At 43.6% G+C, this 19,615-nt stretch overlaps 2 protein-coding genes across 8 annotated transcripts in view; both read left to right on the top strand.

Annotated features, from left to right (window-relative positions):
* LOC132882071 (histone H1.0-A-like) overlaps positions 1 to 6,401 on the top strand; it is a 35,596-nt gene extending 29,195 nt beyond the window's left edge. For all 3 annotated transcript variants that reach the window (XM_060915292.1, XM_060915293.1, XM_060915295.1), the window contains exons 11-12: positions 5,628 to 5,708; positions 5,825 to 6,401. In XM_060915292.1, coding sequence (XP_060771275.1) covers positions 5,628 to 5,665 — 38 coding nt within the window. In that variant the 3' untranslated portion in view covers positions 5,666 to 5,708; positions 5,825 to 6,401. The remainder of the gene's footprint in view (positions 1 to 5,627; positions 5,709 to 5,824) is intronic.
* Positions 6,402 to 18,824: 12,423 nt separating this feature from the next.
* Positions 18,825 to 19,615, top strand: part of LOC132882072 (probable C-mannosyltransferase DPY19L4) — a 91,148-nt gene continuing 90,357 nt past the window's right edge. For all 5 annotated transcript variants that reach the window (XM_060915296.1, XM_060915299.1, XM_060915298.1 and 2 more), the window contains exon 1: positions 18,825 to 19,103. Coding sequence is in view for 1 of the 5 variants with exons in the window: in XM_060915300.1 (XP_060771283.1) it covers positions 19,097 to 19,103 (7 nt within the window). In the remaining 4 variants the exon portion in view is untranslated. The remainder of the gene's footprint in view (positions 19,104 to 19,615) is intronic.

Genomic DNA, 19,615 nt, shown 5'->3' on the forward strand with positions numbered 1-19,615 from the left:
CACACTCATACACACCACTGGGCAATTTAGACTAGCCAGTTGAACTAATGCATGTTTTTGGACTGTTGGAGGAAACCCACACAGGCACAAGAACAACTCCACACAGAAAAGGCCCCCAACCAGCCACGGGGCTCGAACCCAGAACCTTCTTGCTGTGATGCGACAGTGCAAACTACTGCCCCACCATGCTGCCCAATTCAATCCAAAAGAAAGCAGACAGTCCAGACTAGTGTCCAGCTTTGCCATGTTCATGTTTCGTGACTGGTTCGTCACCGACAGCGCCGTATCTCGCTGGCTCACATAGTATCCAAAAGGACACTAATAAACTAGCCGTGACCACACACAGGTGAGAATCATCACGCGTTACCTGCTGCTTCAACCCACATCCTTTCCATCCAGACCTGATGCTCGACTGCCCCCCTGCTTCCTCATCGTCATTGTCTACAGTTCTCACTAATTATATTTTAAGTTGTAACTTTATCTACCTAAGGATTGGTGGCTCACAGAATAATCATAACCGTAATAAAACATCATGCAAAATATTTGATCGCCGTTGTAACTCCATTTTCCGCAAACCCAAACCCAATACGATCGTGTGTTTTGATCTAAACGGAAAGCCTCAGGGTCGAGGTCACTATCTCACCAAAAGTAGGAACTTAAAATCACTACGCCATATAAAAATTTAGTTATAAATCTGCGATTTTGTTTTTTAAAATGAAAGCTGAAAGTTAGGTATAGAATATGTTTCCTACAGAATATGTTCCGATGGTAGCTGGTCTTGTATGAATTTCTGAGCTATAAAATGAGTTGTGGTCTATTTTTTACCGTAGCGTGTTATTTGTGTGCGGGGAAGGACACACATTAACAATTTGCATGTGTAGAATGGAATTTTCCACTCCAACAGTTAGAAGTTGATCGTGCTTCCATTTGCGGTCTCTCTGTTACGCGGGTGATCTGTTTGGACGTTATCACTGAAAAGGTGAGTTTTGAGAGTTTTATTTTGTTTTAGTCTTGCAGTATAAGGCCATAGAATGTTTCTTTTTCATCTTACTTTCATATTTTGTAGTGTTTGCGTATTTTTGGCCAATATTTTGCAACCATGGTCAATTTAGATCGAACTTTTGATAGAATCTACGGCCAGTCATTTTGCCCTGCCCCCGCGTCGCGCTCCGTCCGGTGCGGTAGTGATGTCCCGTTGCTCGCGTGCCACAGCAGAGACTCGCGCGACCTTCAGCCGGTACAGTCGCTGTTCTTTTACCAGCGCCGTTATTCTCATCTTTCCGGTGTGTTCTTGATTTTTCCATCGTGTCCTATTTCGCCATATCAAATCCCCAAAATGTATCATATTATTCATATTTAAGTGAATAATCAATTCAGCCATCATAACTTGGCATTTTTAACCCAAGCAATCAAAAAGAGGAAATTTATTCAATATTTTCACTCATCTGTGAAGGAGGGGCTTTAATTCTTCATGATGGAGTTATTTTATATGGAAATCAATTTTACAAAAGCATTTGAATTGTAATCAAAAAAATTTTCCACAGTGGAGTCCAGATAAAGCAAGATACTATCTTTATTCTTATTAAACATGACAAAAGAAACATTGAGTGTTTGGGAAATGCAAAAAAAAAAAAAGTAAAATTAGAAAATTTATTTTTTGACCATAATGTCCCAAATGAGAGAGCAGTTTCTGAGACGGACACATGTATATCTTTTCTCTGTTACTGCTTTTGTGTTCTCGTTTCTTTCTTTGTAAGCTCAAAACCATTTGGTGTATAACTCCATACCCAGACTCACTAATCCCATACAAATGCTGCAAATTCTTCATCAGAATTCATACCCATTTCATCCTTCAGTCTATTCCAGCGGTCGATCTGTCCCTTCATGAAAATTCTTGCAGACAAGCTTTTAATTTCCATCACTTTTCCGACGTGCTTTCTAGTTGATTCGCTTTCATGTTTTCCTTTTCTTTTCCGCTGGCGGGAGAGCGGGGTCCGCCATGTTTGCCCGTGCTGGCTTGTTTTGGTTAAAAGTAGGTCAAACACCCCACAGTCATATGATATTGTTGCTCACTTGCTTCGGCAATCTCCAGAATCGTAAAATGCGGGACGCTTTTTTTTTTCTCGGCAAAACATTTACACGCAGGATACACGGTGTGTGCAGCAGCGCAACTCCTTAATTTCAACTCAAATCAACGCGAAACATCTCGAAACTCCAACAGCAATCGAAATAGAACATTTTTGCCCAGAATTCTCCTTTGCAGTCAGAACCTTTAATTAGAGTGAAAGATGAGTGAATATTCCTTTGCTCATACCCCCCCCATGCTGACATTTTTGGTAAATTTCACGCAAATTTCATTCACCCATTAAACCTGAACCGAAGCGTGAGATCCTTTTGCAAATCAAATGGCGAGAGAGTGAATAGTTTGCAAGAACTTCTGCTGTTGCTGTAATCATAAACCCTGTCCGGTGCTCATCCCCAGGACTCTTATTCACAATCTTCACCTCGACTGTGAGCATCCTGTAAACGCACTCAGTACTGTCGTCTGTCTTTATAGGGTGTTTTCACACCTGGTCCCCTTTAAAGGAACCAGACTCCGTCCTCTTTAAGTGGACCAAAAAGTGGACCAACAGAAAAAGAACTCAGTTCTTTTTGTGTTCACACTGTGAGTTTATTACAAAGAGGACTGAGTTCTCTTTCTGGTCCAGTTAAGCTTTGATGGGGCCTCAGTCCTCTTTCTGTTCACACCAGGTCCTCTAGAGCCCTCAGACCCCCAGTGCACAGAATTCTGGGTAATTTTCTCTTGAATCAAAATGTCTGCTGCTATGCTTGCCCTGCTGTATTCTTTGATCAAAATAGTGCGGATTAAGGAAAATAAATTATTATATTTTATATATATATATATATATATATATATATATATATATATATATATATATATATATATATATATTATATTTATAATATAGTTATATTATTGTGGCCGACCCATCAGTCAGTAAGTTCAGAGAACTGTAAAGCGGCTGTGGTAAGTTCCAAAAGGAAGTTGAGTTTCCCTGCTACAGTCACGTGACCAACTACGGCAAACGAAGAAGGTTAAACTACAGTGAAAAAGGTGACGTGAACCCGGTGCGCTTTTTGTTCACAATGCGCAGATTAGGCGAACCGTACCGTTGATTTTTAGCGAACCGTACTGAGACCACCTCCTGAGGTGGTCTCAGTTCGGTTCGCTTTAAAGGGGTCTGGGTACGGTTGGAGTGTTCACATATGCGCAAAAAATGCTGAGTCATCGATCTGAGTTCGGTTAGATGGCTGAAAGGGACCAAGTGTGAAAACACCCATAATCACACTACCTGGTGTCACCCTGAAGAGGTTCCATTTTGAGACCTGGTTCCTCTCATGGTTTCTTCATGTCTTCAAGTTTTTTGTTTTGTTTTTCCCCCCCTTTCCAGTAGCACCTCATTAGCTCGTCTGTCCATAAGGCCGATGAGCTGTTGCCATGGCGTGGCGTCCGTCCATCATTCACAATTCACTTGAATCGTATCTCCTCCGTCAATTCAACACAGATTTCTGTTCTGGTTGTTTTGTTTGAAAGAACTCCTCACTCTGCACAAAACTTGGTCATTGTTTTGTCTTTTTTTTTTTTTTTGCTAACGAGTAGGCCAAATTAAATTTTCCAGGCCTCTTACTTGAATTGTATCTCCTCTCTCATTTTTCATACGATTTCAGTTCTGATTGATGTTTTGGGTCGATCTTCCCATGAGGAACAAAAGTTGGTTGTTTCTTTGAGTTTCTTCTTGTTGTAAACCGTTTTGTTTACAGCTTTCTTGACAACTTTTTATTTTCAGTTAAATCCTATCTCCTCCCTATCTCCTCAGTGGATTTCAGTTCTGATTGGTTCGTTTGAAAGAACTCGTCCTTCTCTACAACACTTGGTCATTGTATTGTCAGTTTTTGCTAATGAGCTGCTAATTAGGTCACCTTAACGAGTTCTGGGACTTCTCATTAGAACGGTGTCTCCTCTCGCAGTTCTCACCCAATTCCAGTTTTGGGTAGATCTTCGCTCGGGGAACAAAACATGGTGGGTTTTTTTTGTTGTTGTTGAGTTTCCTGTTGTAAACTGTTTGTTTAGCACTTTGTTTATTTTCAGTTAAAGCATGTCTCCTCCCTCCCTCGCTCAGTTCTCAATGGTCAGTTCTGATTTGTTTTATTTGAAAGAACTAGACCTTCTGTACAACACTTGGTCACTGTATTGTCAATTTTTGGCTAATAAATTGGTCATTAGGTCAGCTTAAGACATTTTCTTCTAACTAGGATTGTATCTCCTCTCTCATTTATCATGCGAATTCAGTTCTGATCGTTTTTTTTGGGGGGGGGGGTCGATCTTCCTTCGAAGAACAAAATTTAGTCCTTTGTTGATTTTTTCCTGTTGTAAACAATTTGTCGTGGAGGTTGGTCCTCTCTCACATTGTCACATTTCAGTTCTGTTTGATGTTTTGGTCGTCTTGATCGCAGGCCAGATGAGAGACTACGTCCTTGACGTTCTGGTGTGGTATCTTAATCTACTTCCTGATTTCTGTAAAGCTGCTTCGTGACAATTGTCGATTGTTTAAAGCGCTACGGAACTCGAATAGGGGTTGTTTTACAATCAGGGTACAAAGTTTGTGTCACAGGGGTCCAAAATTCAAATTGATTCAGACTGGTTCTTGTACCAGTTTTTAAGTGAAGGACAAGTTAAAGAACAGATTTCAGGTAATTTTTTGACACGTGTATGGTAGTTTAGTGTAATCTGCTATAAGATAAAGAAAAGTAGCAAAAATGTTATCAAAGACTCCTTGTCAAAAAATAGCTGATAGAAATAAAATTCCAACAGTTAAGAAATTGTTAGTAGTCCATAACATTCACCTAATGTTATCGCATGTTCATGAACTATTTAGGTTTTTTTTTTCTAAGTAAATTAAGTGTAGCTTTAAGCAGGGCTGGGAGAAACAAATGAAGTGATTCTCGGAGAGGACTTTTTTTTTTTTTTGACAATTCAGAATCCACGACTTCCATAGTGCTTTTAAATATAAGGCTGTAAGCTTTGTGTTAGTTGTCTCTAATATTTATGTCCCAATATCTTGACCACATTTTAGGATGAAAATAATCATTTTAGATATGTTATTTTATATTGAAAAATTAGCTGTCTCGGAGAGGACATTTTTTTGACACAATTACATACTAATTTGATCAAAATAGTCTGAAAACTTACTGGCATTCAACATTAAAACTTAACTATGTTTCCAATTATATGGAACCAAATATTTGTTTTATGGTATAAAGAATGATTTAAGTGCATCCCTTTTGGAGCTACCTGTGGTCAAAAAAGCACTTTTTCTAAATGACACGAGTAATTTTGCTAAATATGACACATATTGCCATACAGTCACCAAAAATAACGTTATCACCAAATTTTTTTTTGCATGGTAAATAGAGCTATCACAGGGCTACAATAAACAACCAAGTTTATTTAGTCAAGCCTTTTGATATTGAAGATAATAAGTGTTAAATGTGATTTTTAGCTTGCGTACCCTGATTGTAAAACAACCCATAGGTCTTTACCACACACTCTGTTTCCTTTCATGCAGATAAAGAGCTGAGCGAAGAGGACGAGCATCCACATTGAGAGCCTGGCAGCAACCATGCAACACAACGCATCTCGCACACGAGTGAGTGTCGCACGTCTCGCACTCCTCCACTCACTCAGCCTGTTTCTTATACACACTTTCTCTGTGTGATTAATGGAGAGCCTAACAGTGTCTCTCAATGTGTTTTCTCTTCGCAGGTTTCACAGAAATGAGGAGAGGACTCACTCGTTTCACTGTTCTGTGACCAGTAGTTCTGTACTTCATTCCTTAATTTATTTAGAGCAACAACCTCGCAGTTTCATGCTGACTTTAATTTTGAAGTCCTCAACCCTGAAATGTGAATCCCTTTCACACCAAGACGTTGAAAAGCTTGAAGTAGTTTCTTTTATATTGTTTTAGCATTTTATATTTTGTATAGTCGTAACCAGGCTTCGGCCTTTTACATCGTGTATGCTGATGTTTTGATTTGTATTTTAAAAAAAGTCACAAAATGTACTTTAATTTATATAGTCTCTAGGATTGAACATAGCGTGAAATGTTCTGATGATAATATTGACATGTACAAAAGTATGAAACAGTCGCGTGAGAGAAACATGGACCACCATGTACAGTAGGATTTATTTATTATTATTTTTTTTTGGGATGACCGTCGTCTTAGTTTCTTGTGATTTAATGTGATTTTACCAGATCGGCTTGTTGGAATTCAAATGGAAAAAGTCAGTACAATCAAAATGGCTTTAAAGAATATTAAATCTGTGACTTTGTAATGAACAAGCTCTGTAGTTATTGCCTTTTCATTGCTTTTTTTTTATTATTGACTAATCCATAACATTTTGGCCCTTAGTTTGAATATAAATTTGACACTTTAGCAAAAAGCAGCACAAGGCTGATGGACAAATTTGTTGGTACCCTTACAGCTGATTGAAACAATGCTTCATTCCTTCTGAAAAGTGATGAAATTAAAAGCAATTTTCTCATGTATATTTGCATGCCTTTGGTATGTCATGGAGTAAAGCAAAGAAAGTATGAAAAGAGACAAATTATTACTTATTCTAAAAAGACGTTATAAAGAATTATAGTGTTATTTCAAAGTAACTTTTTTTATTAGTGTCACATGTATTCGATCTTGTAATCAGTTATTCAGCCTATTTAAATGGAGAAAAGTCATCACTTTGCTGTTTGGTATAGAGATCTTGCAGTCACGTGACCGGAAAGTACACAACCGCCATCGTGTCGGTCAAAAACACCGCTGAATACTGCTGCACTCATGTACAGAATGGATCAATTTCAACCGACGGACTACACAGCTCATTTTTCTAATGAACAGATAACTAGATATATGTCTAAAATAAACGATCTACAGATTTGTGACCCTTATGGCTTTCCGGACGGAGTTTTCACGACCGGATTTTGAACCGCCAGCGGAATACCCAGACGTGTATGATTACCTCATCAACTTTCCCTCGCTGTTCAGTGGTGAAGCACTGCGTGCTTAGAAATCTCTGGACAGTTTTCTTTACAGAAATTCAGGATTTGTCAGCGACTCAGATGTGGCATCTTGTAAACAAGAAAATGATCCTCACTGGATGGGTAAGTCACTTAAGTATGGAGTATAGCGCTGACCAGCCGATTGTAGAATAGAATAAGGTAATTCCAAATCGTCCGTCTTGTTTACATGGATCTGGCGTTGGAGAGGTAGAGGCTTGGCAGTGGAGATTTGAGTGGCTGTTTTCTGAGCTTAGTCAACAGGCCGGCTCTGCCTGTAGCCTCGCTTTTGCTTCGGCTCCCGGCGCCGCCTCCTTCGCTTTGCTTCCGATAACAATCCACGGAGACCCCGCTGGTCTCGCAATCTGGTCTCGTCCAGAATGTTTTTTTTTTTCTCGTCCGGAATGTTGTGCATGCGATGGAAATCGCTACAAACCGTAATTTTCTGCTGGAAACCAATGTCCAGCAAGTCCATACGGTTGTAGTGGATATTGAAGTCCAGTACAGACGAACAACACGCAAAAATACACACAAAAAACATAAAAAACGTGCACAGGTAGGGAGAGCTTGTAGCCGCAGCCGTTGTAGTAGAATTGTATATAGTAGGGTTTTCCAGAAGAAAAGGTATAAGTAAAAGCAGAAGTAGAAGGCGGAATATGGCGTTTGACCGACAAGATGGCGTCTGTCACAATCTGGATCAGCTGTGACGTCACATGCAAGATCTCTATTGTGAAGGAAATTTAGTGAATGAACATTCCTATTCTCTGTGTTTCTGTGTGTTGAGCTCAAGTGGCCTAGTGTACTGAGAAGTTGTTTTCCCCACATGCTGTAATTGCCTTTCTGTGCCCTTGGTTGGTGATAAGCAGGGTGTCTGGGTTCTCCCTAACCGCACATACGCCTGCACATCCCAGAGCACGCCAGGTGCATGCTTAAACAAAGCTTCATAGAAAGCCTAGAGCCAATCGCGTACAGATACGAACAGTAAGCGAATGCCTTTAGAGTATAATAGATAACAGCCACTAAGACACAACTCAGAGTGCGCACTCTCGGCATCACTGAAGTGGTGTCGTCTTCTCTCCTTCTTTTTCCTTTCCTGTTTTATATTTCTGTTTTATATGATCTACTATAATAAATAACTGAAAAGACAACTGCTAAGCATTCTGAAGTGTTTATTAGAAGTTTCCATTACAATTTGGCGTCCCTGGGTGGGCCCTACGCGTCTGATCCTCGGGCGACGGGACACAAGGCTACGGTGTGGAGCTGAGAACTCGTACAAGAGACCAGACCGTCAGGGCTCACTGAATCAGTAAGTGATAACTTTGCATTCTTGTGTAAAGAAATTAGTGGAAACAGTATTTCAAGACTGATGTAAGAGACGGACAGAAATTTGTCAGAGTCAAGGAGGACTGCTAAACTGTGGTACCATCAATATGTTTGCAGAAATGGATAAGACACAATTTTGAGACAATAAACCTCGAGTAGTTTATTGGGTTGAGTAAGAGAAAAATCCACCTAAGTGACGACTGGGTAACGGCTCACCTACTTGAGAGAGTGAAGTAAGGGGGCACGTTTCGGATTCACGTTCAGCGATTCGTAACTGGGAAAGAACTGAATCTTGCTCCCTTTGTTCTGTGTGAACAACTGGCCCGTCATAGGAATGGGATATAGAGGTTCGATCATGAAGTCGCCAAGACACACCGGTGTGCATGCAAAATATTGATGAATTAACAGAGTACTGTCCTCCTCCAAATTCTGAAACAGAGAAATAGATCTTGTACACATGCGTGAGTTGTCTTTGAGGTTGTTGTGCTAAATGATACCTAGTTTTAGCTTAAGGTAAATGTCAGATAAATTGTTTACTAATAAGAACAGAACTAAAGGATTATTGTGTTGCATTTTTGGACATAGTCCAACCTGTTCTTCTTGTGATCCTAATAAAGAAACTCAGCCATTGTTATCATAACCTATTGATATAACAGTGTACAATGGGGAACAGAAACGACAAGTTAGGAAAAGAAAAGAAAAAAGCAAGTAATGTGCTATAATAAGAATTGGGTGTTCCTATGACAGCCCAAACATCCAGTTTATGAAAACCTCGTATGGCGAGGATTGTTTGGCACAGTTTGACATATGGGTAAAGGACTTAGGATTCCCTGAAAAGGGCAGTTTTAGTCCCAGGCAGATAGAACAGTTAGAAGAAAAGTTGAAATGGAAGGAAAAAGAAGAGTCTGCAGATAATGTTAAGTTCCTAGGGGACTGGAGGGCGTTTTCTGCATGGAAAGAAGAAACACTTGAGAAAGTACAAAAGAGAGAAACGACAGGCAGGGCTCTCACCCTCTTCTCAGTGTTTGAAATTTCAGATGGACCCTGACCTGGAGTCTGCCCCACCACCCCAACACACACTGCCTCCTCAGCAAGGTGGAGCATCACTCCCACAAGCGCCTCACCCACAGAAAGGGGGAGAAGTCGAGACAAAGCAAAAAAACAAAAAACAAAACCTGAGCCTCTGAAATCTCTCCCAGCCTACCAGCTGCCTCCAGCGTCAGCGCTTCTCCATCACACACAAGATCCGGTCTTGCATATGGCGACAGAAGAGACACCCTCCTGGACCTGACCACATGCTCACCAGTGGGTCCACAAGACCGTAACCTAAAGTCTGAAGTCCTTCATCTTCCAATGGTGGAAGTGGCTAGAGCTGACAGCGCGCTTCTAGTCCACAGACCCTGGATGACAGCCGATATCAAGGAAAGCATGGCTTCCCTTCCCAATGTGAGAGAGGTAGGAGGAAAGAGATTTGGTAATGAGCTGTTGATATTTTGCAGAGAATTCCGGCCAACCACCCATGAACTTCGCCGCCTACTCATGCCCAAGATGGGTATAGATTGGAACAAAGTTTCCAGAGAGTGGCCGGAAGCTGACCAGCGAATGACTACACCAGACTGGAGTGCGGCTGGCAATGGTGAGTACAGAGATACCATCACTGCTTTCTGTGCTTGTCTGGACAGTGCCTTTCCCTTGAACATAGACATGACTAAGATCAGTATGTGTAAGCAAGAAGATGGTGAAATGGTGTCAGTGTTTCTCGCCCATCTCACTGCCGCGCACGAGAAACACAGTGGCATGACCAGACCCATGACCCTGGCTGGAGTGGAAGGCACTCCTGAGGTCTGGGAAGCGCACCTGCGGGACAGTTTCATGAACGGTATGAATCCAGCAGTGGCCAAGTAAGTAAAGCAGCTCTGTCTCTTGTCGGAAACCGCCAGCCTCACCAAGATCGAGCAGTACGCTGTGCATGCAGAAAGGCTGCTGAAAGAGAAGGAGAAGACAAAGTCAACAAAAAGAGACCAAGACCTACACGCCGCCACTCTCGTTCTTCTCCAGACTGCTCAGCCTGGACAAAGAGGAAGAGGTCGAGGTAGGGGCCGAGGCAGGATGACCTGGGGTGACCCATCCTGGAGGAAAGGTGCAACCTGCTACAACTGCAATCAGAAGGGACACATTGCTTGAGATTGTCTCCACAGTAGCAGCCAGAGGCCCCGTGAGAAGTACAGCAAAGCAGACTGACGGGCGGACTCTGGGTACGGGCCCCACACAGAGAACAGGGGAGGTAACACACACACCTGATGATACACATAGACAGGAACATTCACATAACGTTAAACACGTTAGTAGCAGCACCTGCATGCAACAGCAAGACTACACAGAAACACCCGATACACCAGTCCAGATAGATACACCTGAAGTTGTATTAAGTTTGTTAAAATGCACAACTACTCCCTTCTCTAAACTCCCTTGTATGCCCCTCACTGTATGTGGGCATGCGTTGACTTTTTTTAGTAGATTCTGGAGTGGGATACTCAGTCATACAACATGGGGTACTTCCAGTAGAGCCACCGCTCGGCTCAAATTCTATTCAGACGATGGGCATCTCAGGGCGACCTGTAACCGAAACCTTCTCAGTCAACCTCCCGTGTAAAAGCGAGGGAGGAATAGTTACATCTCACTCATTCCTCATCTCACTTACATGTCCAGTAAATTTGTTAGCACGCGATTTAATGTGCAAATTAGGAGTAAATCTCATGCCCACTCCAGATGGACTAACTATTCAAGTAAGTGAAATGTGCGGTGTGCAGTATGGTCTTGGAAGCCCTTTGTATGTGTGTGTAGCTCTGCTCAGATCAACTCACACAAACTCCCAAACACCTTGTACACACGTGAACACCTCATCAGTTGACACAGATTATATGAAACAGGAAGATTTGCATTGTACAGCACATGTTCACCAAGGGCAAGATGTCGAGTTTGAAAAGACTTGGTTTGCAGACCCCCATGCATGTGAAAGATTGACCCTCAAAACTACATATTGGTCTAAACATTATTGTGCTGTGCAGGTCCATCTTACTCGTTGTCCGAACAGCTGCACCAATGTTCATCGCAGTGTTCTCAAACATGTTATGCGCGGCCTTGCGTCAGAGGACTCCGAGGTCGGCTGCTGCCAGCATGATTTTTTTGATATCACTAATTCCATACCCCATGTCTCATTAGCAAAGCCACGAGCCGCCCATTGGAAAGACATGGGGAAATGGGTCAAGAAGTGTGCAGCCAATGGCAATGAATGGTCTCAAACAGAGGACCCTAGTGTGTTGTTTTGCCAAAAGCTTGGGGTCTACAAACAAAGTCATGCTATGTGTGTGCATGTTAAGCGCAGCGTAATATTAGCCACTGATGACCAGGGTCCTGGGGACCCCGGCTATAGTGGCCTGTTTGTCTCTGTTTCCACAGGCATAACTTCAGCAGAGGTGCACCCCAAATTGGCGGGAGTTCCAAATTCCGTTTGGGCGAAGGGTAAATATGATGTAGGCCTAATAAAGAATGCTGAACCAGTGGTGATCACCCCCAAATCAGATTTCAGGCCTAGACAGACCCAGTACCCAGTCAAACCAGAAGAAATCACAGGTATAAGACCGGTCTTTGATTCATTGCTGAAGGCAGGTGTAATTGTCCCTTGCCAGGATTCTCCAGTGCACACTCCTATTTCCCCAGTTAAGAAGGCAAGAAAACCGTCCCAGTCCGATAAGTGGAGGTTTGTCCAAGATCTGCAAGCAGTCAATGCTGTGGTTGTTCTGCACGCGCCTGATGTCCCTAAAGAGCGCTCTGCAGACCACACCCACTCTGGGATTGCCTGACCCCAATAAACCATTTGTTCAAACTGTAGCTGAAAAGAAGGGTTTCATGACCTCTGTTTTGCAGAAGCGCTGGGATAGATTAAGACCTGTAGCCTACTTCTCCAGCAAATTGGACCCAGTGGTGGCTGGACTTCCTGTTTGCCTGCGTGCAGTTGCTGTGGCTGAAAAGGTGGTAACTGCTTCCAGAAATATTGTGGGGTATTCTAACCTCACCCTTTGGTCCCACATGCTGTCTCCCTGCTTCTGTTGGAGGAAAAGATGTCACATTTTTCAGCACAGAGATGGTTAAAGTATAATACTGTCATACTTGATATGCATAACATCATTGTAAAACGTTGTACTGTTCTGAATCCTGCCTCTCTTCTCCCTACAGAGGACGATGGAGAACCACATGACTGTGTCACTCTCACTAACAATTTTTGTTCCCCCAGGGCAGACTTAAAGAGTGACCCTTTGGAAAATCCAGACATGGTCCTCTATTGCCCCTTTTCCACCAAAGCAGTTCCAGGGCTGGTTCAGGGCCAGTGCTTAGTTTGGAACCGGGTTTTCTGTTTTCACTGACAAAAAACTGGCTCTGGGGCCAGAAAAACCGGTTCCAGGCTAGCACCAACTCTCTGCTCGGCCAGAGGAAAGAACCGCTTACGTCAGTGGGGGGGCGGAGTTGTTAAGACCAACAACAATAACAAGACCGCGAAAGATCGCCATTTTTAAGCGACGAGAAGCAGCAGCTGTACAAATGCGAAGTCATCCTTTATTATTATTGTTGCTGCTGCTTCTTCCGTGTTGTTTTTGCTTCGATATTCGCGCCAAGGTTTATGCAAACGTAGCGACGTAACTGACATGTACAGCGACGTAACTGATGTATACAGCGACGTAATGACGTGGCTTCCCTTAGCACCGCGAGCTATGGAAAAGCAAACTGGTTCTCAGCTGGCTCGCAAGTTGAACGAGTTGTGAACCAGCACCAGCACTGGCCCCGAACCAGCCCTGGAACTGATTTGGTGGAAAAGGGGTATCAGTGGATGGTTCAGCCACCAGAGACGGGAAAGAACAAAGTTTCCACCCCCTGTTTACAGCTAGTGGACCTTCAGAACACTGCCACCCAGGACGAGAGACGAGTCTGGAAACAGGCCGGCTGTATCTTTGCAAACTCGGTCTGGGTTTGTCCCTCGGGCCGTCCCTGTCTACCAAAACACGTGTTCTCTTTCTATGCAAAATTGGCCCATTGGCTCACCCATGTGTCAAAAGGGGGGATGGTAGCAGAAGTAACAAAGAGATGGTTCACAAAGGGGTTTTCAAACTATGCTGTGAAATTTTGCAAGCAATGCTTGATATGTGCACAACATAATGCAGGTCAAGGTATCAAACTAACTCAAGCAGCACACCCAATACCAGACAAACCGTTTGATCATCTCCAAATGGACTTAATTGAACTGACACTTAGTGAGGGAAAATGGGTCCCTTAAAAATAAACTAAGCAAAGCTTGTGCAGAAACAGGGCTAGGATGGACAAAGGTCCTCCCTGTAGCACTCACACAAATGAGGATGCAAACTAGGCCTAAACATGGGTTAAGCCCATTTGAAATTCTGTTTGGATGAGTACCCAACACGGGGATAGGGCCAGAACAAGGAACACTGCTGGACACCACTCTGTGTGATGATGCAATGTTGAATTACTGTGCAACGCTGTCCTCTGCTTTCAAATCTATCCACAAACAGGTAAAAGAAGCACTTCCCAAGCCTGCTGAGGGACCTCTGCACGATCTACAACCAGGGAATTGGATAGTGGTGAAGGACTTCCGACGAACCAAGTGGAACAAGCCACGGTGGAATGGCCCATTCCAGGTCCTGCTCACAACCCCAACGGCAGTGAAGGTCACAGGCAGAGTGACGTGCATCCACGCTAGTCACTGCAGGAGGGTTCCTGAACTGGCTTAGCAGGAGGAAGAGGAAGGCATACAGTGGAGGAAATAATTATTTGATCCCTTGCTGATTTTGTAAGTTTGTCCACTGACAAAGAAATGAACATTCTATAATTTTAATGGTAGGTTTATTTTAATTGTGAGAGACAAAACATCAGAAAGAAAATCCAGAAAATAACTTCATATAAAACATATGAACTGATTTGCATTTCTTTGAGTGAAATAAGTATTTGAACCCTCTAGCAAACAAGACTTAGTATTTGGTGGCAAAACCCTTGTTGGCAAGCACAGCGGTCAGATGTTTCTTGTAGTTGATGACCAGGTTTGCGCACATGTGAGGAGGAATTTTGGTCCACTCCTCTTTGCAGATCATCTCTAGATCATTAAGGTTTTGAGGCTGTCGCTTCGCAACTCGGAGCTTCAGCTCCCTCCATAGGTTTTCTATGGGATTAAGGTCCGGAGACTGGCTAGGCCGCTCCATGACCTTAATGTGCTTCTTCTTGAGCCACTCCTTTGTTGCCTTGGCTGTATGTTTTGGGTCATTGTCGTGCTGGAAGACCCATCCACGACCCATTTTCAGTGTCCTGGCAGAGGGAAGGAGGTTGTCACTCAGGATTTTACGGTACATGGCCGCGTCCATTCTTCCGTTGATGCGGTGAAGTAGTCCTGTGCCCTTAGCAGAGAAACACCCCCAAAGCATAATGTTTCCACCTCCATGGTTGACAGTGGGGATGGTGTTCTTCAGGTCATAGTCAGCATTTTTCTTCCTCCAAACATGGCGAGTTGAGTTAATGCCAAAGAGCTCGATTTTGGTCTCATCTGACCGCAGCACCTTCTCCCAATCACTCTCAGAATCATTCAGGTGTTCATTGGCAAACTTCAGACGGGCCTGCACATGTGCCTTCTTGAGCAGGGGGACCTTGCGGGCACTGCAGGATTTTAATCCATTACGGCGTAATGTGTTACCAATGGTTTTCTTGGTGACTGTGGTCCCAGCTGCCTTAAGATCATTAACAACCTCCTCCCGTGTAGTTCTAGGCTGATCTCTCACCTTTCTCGTGATCATTGATACCCCACAAGGTGAGATCTTGCGTGGGGCCCCAGACCGAGGTCGATTGATGGTCATTTTGTATTTCTTCCATTTTCGAACTATTGCACCAACAGTTGTCTCCTTCTCACGCAGCTTCTTGCTTATGGTTTTGTAGCCCAGTCCAGCCTTGTGCAGCTCTACAATCTTGTCCCTGACATCCTTAGACAGCTCTTTGGTCTTGCCCATGTTGGAGAGGTTGGAGTCTGATTGATTGATTCTGTGGACAGGTGTCTTTTATACAGGTGTCAACTTAAGACAGCTGTCTTTAATGCAGGTAACGAGTTGATTAGGAGTGTCTAACTGGTCTGTGGGAGCCAGAACTCTTAATGGTTGGTAGGGGATCAAATACTTATTTCACTCAACGAAATGCAAATCGATTTATATATTTTATAAAATGTGATTTTCTGGATTTTCTTTTTGATATTCTATCTCTCACTGTTAAAATAAACCTACCCTTAAAATTATAGACTGTTCATATCTTTGCCAGTGGGCAAACTTACAAAATCAGCAAGGGATCAAATAATTATTTCCTCCACTGTATCATGAGCTGTAGTGTAACCAGAGCCTTAAAGCACTTTCCAGATAAGACTAATCGACTGTGTTTCCATATCCAGTTCTCAGTTGTCTCTTTGTGCTCCAGGCTCCGAGGGTTGTTTCCAGTTGCTTGATTGACATGTCAGTGAGCCAGTCCGGTTCCCGCAAGCATTAAAGCTTGGAAGAAAACAGCAATGATCACGGGTGTCTCTGGAGAGCGTGTTGCTAGTAGACAACTTCCATCCATGCATTATCTGTAGCTGCTTATCCTGTCTTACAGGGTCACAGACAAGCTGGAGCCTATCCTAGCTGACTATGGGCGAGAGGCGGAGTACACCCTGGACAAGTCACCAGGTTATCGTAGGGCTGATACAGACACAGACAACCACGGTCAAGTTAGAGCCACTTGCATGCTGGAGGAAACCCACGCGAACAGCATACAAACTCCACACAGGAAGGCCCTCATCGGCCGCTGGGCTTGAACCCAGGACCTTCTTGCTGTAAGGCGACAGTGCTAACCACTACACTAAACCACTACAGCTGCCCAGGGATCTGGTAGATGTGGGCAAACTAGCAGATGTTGCATAGTCTGCTCCTCTCCACACAGGCAGCTGGTGTCAAGCAAGCAAGCACAACTTTATTCAGCACACACTTGTGAAATTTCCTCTCGGCATTTAACCCATCTGAAGCAGTGAACACACACATGCACAATGAGCACACACATACCCAGAGCAGTGGGCAGCCATGCTAACAGTCCCCGGGGAGCAGTTGGGAGTTAAGTGCCTCGCTCAAGGGCACCTCAGCCCAAGGCCGTCCCATATTAACCTAACCGCATGTCTTTGAACTGTGGGGGGGAAACCAGAGCACCCAGAGGAAACCCACGCAGACACAGCCCTTTTCCACCAAATCAGTTCCAGGGCTGGTTCGGGGCAAGTGCTTAGTTTGGAACCGGGTTTTCTGTTTCCACTGACAAAGAACTGGCTCTGGGCCAGAAAAACCGGTTCCAGGGTAGCACCAGCTCTTTGCTGGGCTAGAGGAAAGAACTGCTTACGTCAGTGGGGGGGGGCGGAGTTGTTAAGACCAACAACAATAGCAAGACCGCAAGAGGGCGCCATTTTGAATGAAGCACCATAAAGCCAGAAACAGCAGCTGTACAAATGTGAAGTCATCCATTATTGTTGTTGTTGTTGCTTCTTCTTCTTCTCCGTGTTGTTGTTGCTTCGATGTTCACGCCAAGGTTTATGCAAACGCAGTGACGCAACTGACGTATACAGTGACGTAATGACGTGGCTCCCCTTAGCAACCCGAGCTATGGAAAAGCAAACTGGTTCTCAGCTGGTTTGCAAGTTGAACGAGTTGTGAACCAGCACCAGCCCTGGAACTGATTTGGTGAAAAAGGGGTAAGCCTCGAACCCAGAACCTTCTTGCTGTGAGGCGACCGTGCTAACCACTACACTACCGTGTTGTCATTCTCTCTATACCCCCACTTCACTAGATTGGTTTTGCAGTGGCCTACAGCAGTTCTCATGCTACACCACTGTGCCGCCCCCAGGATATATGAGTACACTGGGGAACACAATTTTTGTTGAGTTAGGTCTGACAGCTGTTTTTAACTAATTTTTGGGTGCGGAATCCAAAACCGATCTCAGTTTTTCTCCATCACGTCAAGTTTTTGAACTATAGGATCCCCGTTTTCTTAAAAAATATGAAAAATACTGTACTTAACAGATATGTGCTTGTTTTATAAAAATTTACAAATATTGACATACAATGAAATATGAAAGAAACAGGCATGACTGCAATGTTTATTTAACACTTATGTTTTTACAAAGGATATGGCTACTGTAATTATAATTGTGTGCAAGAAGAAGAAACCTTTATTCATCACATGCACACTTCAAGCACAGTGAAATTCACCATCTGCATTTAACCCATCTGAAGCAGTGAACACACGCAGCCACACCAGAGCACCCGGGGAACAGTCAGGGGTCCGGTACCTTGCTCAAGGGCACCTCAGCCCAAGGCCGCCCCATGTTAACCTAAATGCATGTCTTTGGATTGTGGGGGAAACCGGAGCAAGAGGAGAGAACATGCAAACTCCACACAGAAAGGCCCTCGCCGGCCGCTGGGTTCGAACCCGGAACCTTCTTGCTGTGAGGTGACTGGGCTAACCACTACACCACTGTGCTGCCTATGCAAGTAGTTAAGGTAAAAATTGACATTTATAGCTCTTTCTGGAGTGTTCAACTTGAGGACTATCACATTTGATGTTCCAAGTCAGCCATCAGGGCGGCACGGTGGTGTAGTGGTTAGCGCTGTTGCCTCACAGCAAGAAGGTCCGGGTTCGAGCCCCGTGGCCGGCGAGGGCCTTTCTGTGTGGAGTTTGCATGTTCTCCCCGTGTCTGCGTGGGTTTCCTCTGGGTGCTCCGGTTTCCCCCACAGTCCAAAGACATGCAGGTTAGGTTAACTGGTGACTCTAAATTGACCGTAGGTGTGAATGAGAGTGTGAATGGTTGTCTGTGTCTATGTGTCAGCCCTGTGATGACCTGACGACTTGTCCAGGGTGTACCCCGCCTTTCGCCCGTAGTCAGCTGGGATAGGCTCCAGCTTCCCTGCGACCCTGTAGAAGGATAAAGCGGCTAGAGATAATGAGATGAGATGAGTCAGCCATCATATGTACCCTGATAACGTTCTTCCATAACCTTCAAATAGTCTTACTACAGCTAATCAGTGGAATTTTGCTTATCTGGAGGGGAAAAAACTTGACTGCAATTTTGTCATCAGCATGCCAATTTTAGTTTAAATCAGCATAAAAATCTAACTCAACAGAACATTTTTTTCAAATTGTTCCCCAGTGTTATGAATGGAGTCGATGTGGCTGCGCGTTTCGTGCGCAGAGATGATCATTAGAAACGCACTCCGTCAGCGAAAGTTGGTGAAAACACTATTTTGTCCTGCGTCGCAATCCGTAGCTGGAAGAGCTGCAAACTTTATGCGCAGGCAGAGCGCTGGAGGAAGTTGTTAATTCTAGTTTTGTTTTCATTTCTGAACTTTCGGCTCGGGTTTTATGAAGTAGGAAAGCAAGCAGAATAATCCTGTCCTCTTTTGGAGTGTGCAGTTCTAGTTTGAGGTTTGTTTTTGTCCAGTCGTCCTTTTATTTGTTCAGCATCAGATCCAGAGGGATGAAGGAGCTGCAGAAGGAGCTGCTGGGGTGAAGGAGGAGGAGAAGAAGGAGACAGTAAAGCTGATTTCATGTGTGGTGAGTTTGTACAGAGGTGGCACAGGGACTCATGATCCTGGCTGAGAATTAATCATCACTTCTTGTTTATTACACACAGCTGGAGTGAAGGATTGTTTTTGTCCACATGGCTAACTCACAGCTAGCTTGTGTTCAATTCGAGTCAGATTGATTTGATTAATATTTCCAAGTCTAACCATTAAAAAAAAATCCCAATATGAAGCTCAGTTTCTTTCCTGAACATGCAGATTCACCTTTTTTTCTACTTCATTATAATTTAAAAATAAAGTGCTGACACATCAATAGACACCTCCTGTTTGTTTTAAGGGAAAAAATTAAACAAATACACTACCGTTCAAAAGTTTGGGGTCACCCAGACAATTTTGTGTTTTCCATGAAAAGCCACACTTTTATTTCCCACCATAAGTTGTAAAATGAATAGAAAATATAGTCAAGACATTTTTCTGGCCATTTTGAGCATTTAATCGACCCCACAAATGTGATGCTCCAGAAACTCAATCTGCTCAAAGGAA

Source organism: Neoarius graeffei, chromosome 2 (genome assembly GCF_027579695.1).
Source record: "Neoarius graeffei isolate fNeoGra1 chromosome 2, fNeoGra1.pri, whole genome shotgun sequence".
Lineage (NCBI taxonomy): Eukaryota > Metazoa > Chordata > Actinopteri > Siluriformes > Ariidae > Neoarius > Neoarius graeffei.